This window comes from Lampris incognitus, chromosome 15, assembly GCF_029633865.1.
Source record: "Lampris incognitus isolate fLamInc1 chromosome 15, fLamInc1.hap2, whole genome shotgun sequence".
Taxonomy (NCBI): domain Eukaryota; kingdom Metazoa; phylum Chordata; class Actinopteri; order Lampriformes; family Lampridae; genus Lampris; species Lampris incognitus.
In genome coordinates, this window is record NC_079225.1 from 14,284,828 (window position 1) to 14,296,073 (window position 11,246).

At 43.8% G+C, this 11,246-nt stretch overlaps 1 protein-coding gene across 2 annotated transcripts; it reads left to right on the forward strand.

Annotated features, from left to right (window-relative positions):
- Positions 1 to 80: 80 nt before the first annotated feature.
- On the forward strand, positions 81 to 10,624 carry cpsf2 (cleavage and polyadenylation specific factor 2). Of its 2 annotated transcripts, none has more exons than XM_056294805.1 (15): positions 81 to 206; positions 670 to 835; positions 935 to 1,094; positions 1,205 to 1,310; positions 1,396 to 1,525; positions 1,626 to 1,741; positions 2,217 to 2,404; positions 3,595 to 3,885; positions 4,074 to 4,174; positions 4,608 to 4,811; positions 4,963 to 5,115; positions 5,674 to 5,896; positions 6,107 to 6,421; positions 7,569 to 7,703; positions 10,168 to 10,624. In XM_056294805.1, the coding sequence occupies exons 2-15, from the start codon at positions 687 to 689 to the stop codon at positions 10,258 to 10,260; spliced, it is 2,364 nt and encodes a 787-aa protein (XP_056150780.1). In that variant the 5' UTR covers positions 81 to 206; positions 670 to 686; the 3' UTR covers positions 10,261 to 10,624. The 2 variants fall into 2 exon arrangements, with proteins under 2 accessions (XP_056150780.1, XP_056150781.1); XM_056294806.1 differs by having other exon boundaries at positions 89 to 129.
- The last annotated feature ends 622 nt before the right edge of the window (positions 10,625 to 11,246 follow it).

The window sequence follows — 11,246 nt, forward strand, 5'->3', positions numbered from 1 at the left end:
TTTGTACTTTTATATCGCCCCGCGCTTGGGCTGGAGGTACGCTCCGCTGACCTTTCACCTGTGACGCGCGACAAACATGTCTGGTTGCGAAAACTGTAAATCCCAACGCGGGGGAAATGTCGTAATATTGTAATTTATTGACTGTTTACGTCACTCTATTTAATTTTTAAAAAAGAGCTGTAAAGTTACATTGCCTTAAATATATGGTATGTTGCGCTTGCTTTTTTAAAACAAACTCACTTAAATATACGCGTTAGAGTGTTGCTAGCATGCTAAATTTGCTAACGCTAGCTAGCCAGCGTTGCTATCGAAGGGACCGTTCATATTCATTGAACCAGTGAGCTATATCTGGCTAGCTAACCAGTCCAGATCACAATGAGTGGATCTCGCCTTACTTTCACTATTAAGTTATATATCCAGATATATGATCTACCATGGTTATTATATGGTGCAATTAATCATAAGTCCGTTAGATCATTTTTTATTAAGTTTGCTCGTTACTGTAGGTTCGACTTTTAATTGATAATTGTGGCCGGTTTTCATGTTGCATCTTTTAAAATTTAATCAACCTCTTCATCCGCCTTATCGTATCATATTTATATATGCTACTGGAGGTAGCACGTGTGTTTCTAATGCTTCTCTTTGTTTGAAACATATACGTTGGTGCAGTATGACAGCTGAGGAGAATGACGTCCATTATCAAGTTGACAGCCGTGTCTGGAGTTCAGGAGGAGTCAGCCCTCTGCTACTTGCTGCAGGTGGATGAGTTCCGCTTCCTGCTGGACTGTGGGTGGGATGAGAACTTCTCCATGGACATTATCGATGCTATGAAAAGGTATCAACAGTAGCCACCATCTGACCACCATTAAGTTTGCTGACTTTCTGAGCAGAAACAAGAGCGTGTGCCTTTGTGTAATGTTCCTTTGTCCCACAGATATGTTCACCAGGTTGATGCTGTGCTTCTCTCCCACCCTGATCCAATACATCTTGGAGCTCTTCCATATGCTGTTGGGAAGCTTGGTCTAAACTGCACAATCTATGCCACAATACCTGTCTACAAGATGGGCCAGATGTTCATGTATGATCTGTATCAGGTGAGGTAGTGCTTGGGTAAATGTAATACATGCACTCAAGGTCACTTTTTAACTAGGCTTGAATGCAAGTCTTTCATTGCTTCCTCATTCCCTGTTGCCTCTTCACTTAGTCTCGAAACAACAGCGAAGACTTCAGCCTGTTTACCCTCGATGATGTAGACAGTGCCTTTGACAAAATTCAGCAGCTGAAATACTCACAGATTATTAATCTGAAAGGTAAGTAAATTGAAAATGACAATAGCTTGGAGGTCAGTCTCATGATGTGACCTGGTTTTTACTTTTATTTTACTCGACCTGACAGGGAAAGGACATGGTCTGTCCATCACTCCGCTTCCAGCAGGTCACATGATTGGAGGGACTATTTGGAAAATTGTGAAGGATGGGGAGGAAGAGGTAGTTTACGCCGTGGATTTCAACCACAAGAGAGAGATGTAAGCAGATGGAAAGGTTTACAAATTACACCTTTTCACTTTTATTTGTTTAACTGAGATGTTTTTCATGTCATGATATTTTATTGTTTTTCTGTTCTAGCCACCTGAATGGCTGTACATTGGAAAGTTTGAGTCGCCCCTCTCTGCTTATTACAGACTCTTTTAATGCTACGTATGTACAGCCCCGTCGCAAACAAAGGGATGAGCAGCTTCTCAGTAAGTCAGCTTTCAAATAATTTCAAAACTTAATCAAAGATGTATATTGTGTTTAAAATAAGCTCATGCTCCCTGAAAGATTTTTTTTCCCCAGTTCGTTTCAAAGGTTATGTTATGGTGTTTCTCAAATGTGCTTCTAAATTTCCCAACACCTCTTACATTTCCTTGAAAGACACCTGGATCGTAAACCACTTGCACCTCTGCTATGTCAGTCAGGTTACACTTGAACTTTTCCCTTCTTTTTATCTTATTCTGTATTTCTTAGTTAATGCCTTTTTTATACCTTATGTAAAGTGCTTTTAATTGCCTTTGTGTATGAAATGTGCTATACAAATAAACTTGCCTTGCCTCTTGTGAATCCACTTCTTTATATCATTGATGTTCCCCCTCTGTTTTAGAAAAAAAGAGAAGAAACTTGCACTGTCTGCACAAAGTCAGTGATTGTTCTTCCTTTTCTCTTTTTTTTCACTTTAAGCTAATGTGATGGAAACCCTCCGTGGTGATGGCAATGTTCTTATTGCTGTGGATACAGCTGGTCGTGTTTTGGAACTGGCTCAGCTTTTAGACCAGATCTGGAGGACCAAGGACGCTGGGCTGGGCGTCTACTCTCTGGCTCTGCTCAACAACGTCAGCTACAACGTGGTTGAATTCTCCAAGTCACAGGTCTCAGACTCAATCAATCATTACTTTTCTTTTTTAATAGCAAGTTTTGTACACTAAATAGAGTCCGCTTTACATGAAAACAAATAAAAATTCATAAAAAAATGTATCTAGAAAAAAGAGATGCATAGAATATAAAATACCATATATGAAAATATCTGCAAATAAAGAAATGCTACAAGAGAGAATACGAACACTGGTTAGGAAAGGGGCTAAATGCATGTACATATGCATGTGTACAAGTGTACTGATGGACAGGATATGGACTCAGGGTAGGTAAGAGGGTTGGGCTGTGCGTAAAAAGATAAGAACAAATACAATAAGCAAGGAAATGTACATAGAATAAGAGAATATACAAAGAATAATCATTTACAATATGCCAGATATATGCAAGAAATACACAGTCAGTTAAAACCAACCAACCACAGATTTTCCACCAAAATTAATATTCTTTGGTTTTTGTTTTACTCTTAGTTCTAAATCTGATCAAATTTCAGGATTAAGAAACAGATTGTGAACTGATTTTGTTTTATCAGCATTAATGAAGAGACAAATTAAATAGTATCAGGGTAGATAACACATAGTTACACAGTTTCCAACCTGTCCATAAATGCAAAGTACTGTAAGATGGGGCAAAGTGTACAAAAGTACATCAGGTTGCCATATCATAATAGAATTTGTTGTTGTTGCACCCTTTCTACATTTAAATGACTCACCCTACAGGGATCACTGAATCAATTGGTATGCAATGGTTTACATATGGGAATGGGATAGCATAAGTATTCATATATGTTTGTAAATGTGGGGGGGGGAAGCAAGAAATTTACAAATAACCTGAGAAATTTAAAGATTTCCAGGTGATGTGGGCCATCTGTAAATATCTGTTCATGTCTAGATTATAATTATAATGAAAGAATTAGTATAATATATTATATATTATTGGCCCTAGGCGTGTGTGTGTGTGTGTGTGGGTTGGCCCTGCCCAGTGACTGCTGGGGATAGGCTCCAGCATTCCCGCAACCCTGAGAGAAGGATAAGTGGTTTGGATAATGGATGGATGGAGGGTAGATAAGTAGTACGGTGGACAGTGTGATTCAGACGGTAGAATTGTCTCACTTGTTTCTTTTCAGTACCACCTGTGCTTTAATTTCTTGGTCAGCATCCAAAAATGATGACCCCTTGTCTCGTTGTAGGTAGAGTGGATGAGTGACAAGCTGATGCGGTGCTTTGAGGACAAGAGAAACAACCCTTTCCAGTTCCGCCACCTGTCCCTGTGCCACAGCCTGGCAGACCTGGCGCGGGTGCCCAGCCCAAAAGTGGTGCTGTGTAGCCAGCCGGATCTGGAGTCTGGTTTCTCCAGAGAACTGTTCATACAGTGGAGCCAGGATGCCAAGAACTCTGTCATCCTGACTTACCGCACCACACCTGGAACCCTGGCCCGCTATCTCATCGACAACCCTGGGGAAAAGACGCTGGATCTGGAGGTGAGACTAGGGCACAAGCAGCTGCGATGCTGGCTCAGTGCACCAGGGGGTTGGGATTTATCTCTTTGAGCAGCATGTTTCCCGTGGGCCTTTCCTGTTTCAGACGCTCGGTCTTAGATGAAGAAACAGCTTGACATGTCTCTTCAGCATCACAAAGTTTCCATTTTTCATTTATCACATCATTACAGATTAGAAAACGAGTGAAACTTGAAGGAAAAGAACTTGAAGAATACCTTGAAAAAGAGAAAATGAAGAAAGAGGCTGCCAAAAAACTTGAACAAGCAAAGGAGTAAGTCCCTTTAGAAACACACACCTCATCTGTGATATTTAAAGGTGTAGCTAACATACTAATAATGCCACCAGTCTTTTATTTATGTTATGCTGTTTATAATGTTGCAAATTAATGAATTCTTCCCATTTTACAATTTTGTACAGCAGATACGACAGGCTAACAAAATAGATATTTGAATTTTTTGTTGCAAATCTAAATAATCAGTTTGGTGAGAATCTTTGAACATGGTATGATTTCTAAATCTTCTAGCCCCCACCCCCACCCACACACACTACTAAACCCCATCTCCATCTGTATCTGTCTGCATTATATGTATTAGATGATAGTAACCCCTAAGGAATCAGAAATATGTTATGATCTGATTTTAGCCCTTGAGAACATGGATTTAGAGCATACTTGATGTGTGTTTGATTTGTTGTGCTTGTGGCAGGGTGGATGTGGACTCCAGTGATGACAGTGACAGCGAGGACGACTTGGATCAGCCAGCAGTAGTGAAAACCAAACACCACGACCTGATGATGAAAGGAGAAGGCAGCCGGAAGGGCAGCTTCTTCAAACAGGCCAAGAAGTCTTACCCAATGTTCCCCACACATGAGGAGAGGATCAAATGGGACGAGTATGGGGAAATCATTAGGTACTTCAATCTGCCAAAACTTGTCCTGTTTTTGCCAGGGTCGGATTGTTTAAATATCGCTTGCACAAATTGTATATATTTGCAATCCAAGTCCTCTACCAAACTGAGATCAGACTTCTCTGTTTTTACTACCATTGTCACATATACATAGGCCAGAAGACTTTCTGGTTCCTGAACTGCAAGCCACAGAAGAGGAAAAAAGCAAGCTGGAAGCTGGGTTGGCTAACGGAGAAGAGCCCATGGACCAGGACCTTTCGGTGGTACCCACCAAATGCACCTCCAGTGTAGAAAGTATAGAGATCAGGTCAGTGATTCTCTCATAATGGCTTTCTCAGTGAACATATCACTGACATTTACAGATTTTCTGTTCAGTCATATGAGACATGTAGGTCAGGTGAATTGAACATACTAAACGGCCCCTAGGTATGAATGTGTGTGTGTGTGTATGTGTGTGTGTGTGTGTCTCAGCCCTGTGTGATGGCCTGGCGCAGTGGCGCCAGCAGCCGTAATCCTGTACGCACCTGGTGGCCTGTCCAGGGTGGGCTCCACCATCCTGCTACCCTGACAGCAGGATAAGCGGTTCAGATAATGGATGGATGGAAATGGAACAATGCCTTCAGCATGGCTCCCTCAACTGCTTCACCTAGAAAGTATTGTAGTTGACACCTAATAGGTTTTAATGTGTAAGTGTATGAATGTGAAGGAAAAGTCTCCCGGATGGGTAAAAGTTTAAAAAAATTTAAAAATCTGTCAGGAAATATCCTTGATTGGTGGCTTTTCTTGCCATTTGCAGTAGGATTTGAGATATCAGGAATACCAATCACTTGTTTCCTTTTTTTTTCTTTTTTTTTGTTCTCCACAGAGCCAGAGTGACATACATAGACTATGAGGGGCGCTCTGATGGAGACTCCATAAAAAAGATCATCAATCAGATGAAACCTAGGCAGCTGGTCATCGTTCATGGGCCACCCGAGGCCAGTCTGGACTTGGCAGAGTCCTGCAAAGCTTTCACCAAGGACATTAAGGTCTATACCCCCAAACTACAGGAGACTGTAGATGCTACCAGTGAGACACACATCTACCAGGTCAGCCAAATTGTTTGGACAAATCAAGCCATTTGCTCATTTTATTTGTTACGAATCAGAATAAAACCAGAAGTATGACATTTGAACTATCTGCTCTCTTTTTGAACTAATAAAAGTAATCTTGAATTTACTTTTGGATAGATTGCTCCAAATAGATTGAGCCATACTCATTGTTTACCTCTCCTTTTTTTGCAACATGTTATACTATAGGTGCGTTTGAAAGACTCCTTGGTGAGCTCCTTACAATTCTGTAAGGCCAAAGACACAGAGCTGGCTTGGATCGACGGTGTGCTGGACATGCGGGTGGTGAAGGTGGACACGGGGGTGCTGTTGGAGGAGGGCATGAAGGATGAGCCTGAGGACAGCGAGATGACTGTTGACGTGACGCCCGACTTGGCCACTGAGCACAGCGCCGCGGCGGCAGCAGCACAACGCGCCATGAAGAACTTGTTCGGGGAGGATGAGAGGGAACTGACGGAAGAAAGCGACGTCATCCCCACTCTAGAGCCCCTGCCCTCACAAGAGGTGAGAGGAGAACTTCAGAGGGAGTTTTGCTTTCAATTAGCTGAGACCGCCATGGTGAATGAGATTAGGATGGGAGGTCTTTATCAGCCAAGCTTTTGTAAGTTTTACATGTGGCTGGTCAATTTTCCTTTTCTGTGTGTGATTTTGGCAGGTAACTGATTGATAGTTCAAAAGTGCCTCTCTATTTTGGCAGGGGAAACTAAAAATATGCTTACAAGTCACCAACCACTGCTGCTGGTAGACAAAAACGAGCAATCTCACCGTCCCGAGAGATTCATGATGTTTGTCAGTATGCCACTGAGTTGGCCTCCGGTGAACTAAAGAGAAGCGAGTTGATCTCAGGACAACTGACCTTGGGATTCATACCGGGAGGCAACCAGAGGTGGCACTGATAAGAGACTGACAGGAAATTGAATCAAAATAGACAGTAAGGGATGATAGCCTTCAGTCTTATTGATGGAGAGCAGGGAAGAAAGATACAAGCGCAGGGATTCTTCAGGTTTAAGATGATCTTTGACCATATGTTGTTTTTTGAAATCAGTGTCGTTTTGTTTTCTATTATGATTGTCAATGACTTTTAATGATTTTATATTGAAAACACAAGAAGAAAAAATAAACTTGAAACAATATTAAAAGAACACCTAAGTTACTATACTTGCCAATGGCAAAGTAATGTGGTGACATTCATGGAACGATGGAAAGAAGGAAGAAAGCCATTTTATTTTGTCATTGTAGGTTACAACAAAATTGTAGGCTACAATGAAATGTGTTCTCTGCATTTAACCCATCCTATTGTATAGGAATAGTGGGTAGCTGCAGCGCCCGGGGACCAACTCCAGTTCTTCTTTCCATTGCCTTGCTCAGGGGCACAGACAGGAGCATTAATCTCAACATGCTTTTTGATGGTGGGAGGTAACTGGAGCACCCGGAGAAAACCCACGCAGCCACGGGGAGAACATGCAAACTCCACACAGAAAGGACCTTGGGTGGCCTGGGGTTCGAACCCAGGACCTTCTTGCTGTGAGGCAACACTGGGCCCCCGTGCTGCCCAGTGAAGGCCTGAGATTATACAGGAAACCTGTCAACCTTTTAAAAATGTATGTTTTTCACCTGTGATTATCGTCCATATTGCCTGTGTCACCCACAGATCCCGGGCCATCAGTCAGTTTTCATCAACGAGCCTCGTCTGTCAGACTTCAAGCAGGTCCTGCTGAGAGAGGGCATTCAGGCAGAGTTTGTGGGAGGAGTGCTCGTGTGCAACAACATGGTGGCCGTTCGCAGGGTGAGTGTCCTTCCCTCCAGCGCAGTAAGCCTGCTGTTCGTCTGCTTTGTGTGACAACAGTCGTCAGTAGCCCTAGAAAGTGAGACTGGCTTGCATTTCTCCGAATGATGCAGTCACAAAGGTCATTTAACAGAATACCATATTTCTTGATATTTATGTTTTTTTTTTGTGAAATGCAGGGTATGTAGTTTATACTTTTTAAGTAATGAAGTGTCTCTTAAATGCTCAAATGAATGAACAAGGCTTCATTTGCATGGCTGCAAAGCTCTCATAATCCGTTGTGTATGCCAGTATACAAAATAATACAGCTACACTGGTCTTCTTTTGTTTTTGGGTCATTGTCAGCTACAGCAAAATTAGACCATTGTTGCAATTTAGGCTTTGCAGTCGGCCTCCCAGTGGGGCATTTGGAATCAGTTAATGTGTAGGTCAACACTGGTTGTAATAGCCTGAGCAAAATGTGTGTGTCAGAGAGGATATAACCACAGAGTAGCCACTGGAGGCAGTATTTCCCCCAACAACATTCAAACTTTTTTCTGCCGAAAAGAAATAAGCCAGCATCCAATAAAACGATCCAAAATAAAGTGGTTTGTTAAAACGTTAAGATTGCCATAGACTAATACACTGATACGGTTGTGTGGTATAAATGAACATTTTGAGACTATTCAGAGCAGACAAAACCTGCGTTCATTTGCCAGGTCAGTTTACATGTGCAGGGAATACGAATTAGTAGGCTTCTTAAATGCAAAACATCATAAAATTTGTATATCTAAGTAAGAAAGGGAACTAAAGGAATTTAAAGACAATTGACTCTTCTATATCCTGAACAACTAGTAGATAAGTGGTCAGTAAAAGTCTGGAGTATGGAATAGGTACAAGGATTGGGATCCAACATGTTTACAAGTGGAAAAAGAAAAAAAAATTAAGTAGCAGGTCTCTAAATTACAGGGTTTGAGAATATTGCAATGATTTTTTATTTTTTTTTATTTTGAGATACTTTATTAATCCCCGTGGGGCAATTCAGCGCTACATTTAACCCATCCTAGTTGTGTAGCTAGGAGCAGTGGGCAACTCCAGTTCATCTCACCATGCCTCGGTCAGGGGCACAGACTGGAGTACTGACCCTAACATGCATGTCTTTATGATGGTGGGGGAAACCGGAGCACCCGGAGAAAACCCACCGCAGACAGGGGGAGAACATGCAAATTCTTAAACCCTATGATGGTGCTGTAGGCCAGTGTGTGTGCGAGAGAGAAGAGAGGGGGGTTGTCTTTTCCCCAAGAAGTCCGTTTCATATATGATAGATCATGGCTAGGGTGAGCCGGTGTACCTCCGAGACCTCACAGAGGTCGGGAAGTTTTCGTTTGGAGATATCCTCTGCTGACTGGACATCTCATAATCTGGTGATGATGAAGTGGCTGACTCAGATCAGTTATCAAACGGGTGAATTTAGAGTCAGTAATGTCTGTGTAGACTCATGCAGTCCATTTACAGCAAGTTAACTTAATTAGCTGCTGTAGAAAGGGAGTCATCTGCCGGGCCCTTTTGATCATGCAGTCTGTGTTGTCTTACCACTTGAGGTCCTGGGGGACTGGTTTTCAGGGACTTGAATGACTCCACAAGGGGCACTATGGACCCATTGATGTTGAGGGTGGGGGGGCTTTTACATAAATGCCACAGTCATCTCTGCTATCTCAAGAGCATTCGGCTTCAGGTTGCTGTGGCTGTACCAGGAGGCTGCAGGCTCTGACCCCCACATCTGTATGCCGACTTACTACCGTTTCAGACGAGACCGATCAGTGGTGTGTCTTCAGCAGCTTTTGCAGAGGGATCTGTGGAGGTGGAGTTATTAGTGTAAAGCACAGGGGCAAGTCCTGCGTCTTCATGGAGCGTGTCTGATGGGTGCTTATGCGGTCGCAAAGGCTGGTGGAGGTCCACCCAACAGCCTGGCAGCTACTTATTCTTAATTTACTTAGCTTTTTTGAGTTTTTATGGATACATTTTTTTTTTTAAACGAGGACTATAAAAAGAATCCAACTCAAAAGAAAAAAAGAAATCAAAAAAGTTACAAAACTAAATAACAAAAAGAGACGAAGGACAAACCCAGCACAACAAAAGTAAAATCTATAAATGATGAAGAGAGACAACACAGGATATTAAAAACGGAGGGCTTTAATGAGTAGTAGGGTTTTTGGTGTGTGTGCAGCTGAGGAGACAAGTGAGAATGGGGGGAGATTGCGTGGCGCAGTCGGGAAAGTCGAAGGATTTTGGTGTCCAGACGAGCCGTGGGTCTGTAAATGTGTACGGAAGATGAGGAGAACAGAACACACTGTAAAAGTCCGGAATGTGCCGCATACAGGCCCCGGTGTCGGTGACGGCGAAAGCCGTGGTGTATACCGTTTCAGATAGGGTTGCACGAGGACCCCACTGACCTCGGCGTTTCTGTCCTTTTCTCTCTGCACAGACGGAGGCGGGGCGCATCGGCCTGGAAGGCTGCCTGTGTGACGACTACTATAAGATCAGGGAGCTGCTGTATCAGCAGTACGCCGTGGTATAGGAGCCGCAGCAGAGCGGGCGCCACTGCCATACAGAAACATTCCTTTTTGAGGACTTTACCCAGAGGAGGAGCATGTACCACACTTGTGCTCCCTCTGCCCCTCGGGCGGCTCCAGCTGTTTCATTTCAAACCTCATTGTACATTTTCCTTCTTTTTATTACTCCCCCCCCCCCCCCTTTTTAGTCTTTTTTGTCGACAGGCAGATGCTCATTTCTGACTGACCTCTCGATGTGAACACGCGCTGTAACCCTAAGGGTCTCCTCCTCACTCCTCACTCCTCACACTGCCCAGTGTCATCCTGCTGCAGTGGGCGGATGAACACACGGTTTCTTCCTCATGTTGTAATAAAACCATCATTTTCAAATGTGCTTGTGTTGTGAAAGGTTTGTTTCCAGAGTCGTCTCACGTGGTTCTCGGACAGTAACCCAGGCGTGATGTGTGGCGCTCGCTGTGTTAAGCGGTTCCGCATGAGCCGCGGTCCCTCCCAGCTCAACTAGTTCGCACAGCAACACCAGATGGAGACATTTTTCAGCCGTCCGCCTGCCTGCCTCAGACCGTCCCGTGTCAACTCCGTCCATGCAGCACGGCTGTCCAAGACCGGGCCGAGACTACAGCATCATGAGGGGATAACTGACAGCCGGTATGTCTCGGTCTACCGTGGAACCGTGAAGAGGAAGGGATAATGATACGCACGAGCGGTTTTGTTTTCTTATCCTTTCCGAACACGTGGATGTTGGGTGGCAGCGCTGCGCCCCGGCGAGGTGGCGTTGTGTCAGTGACTGGGGCGAGGTGGCGTTGTGTCAGTGACTGGGATGAGGTGGCGTGTCAGTGACAGGGGCGAGGTGGCATTGTGTCAGTGACTGGGGCGAGGTGGCGTTATGTCAGTGACTGGGGCGAGGTGGTGTTTTGTCAGTGACGGGCAAGTGGCGTTGTGTCAGTGACTGGGGCGAGGTGGCGTTGTGTTAGTGAGGGTGAGGTGGCGTTGT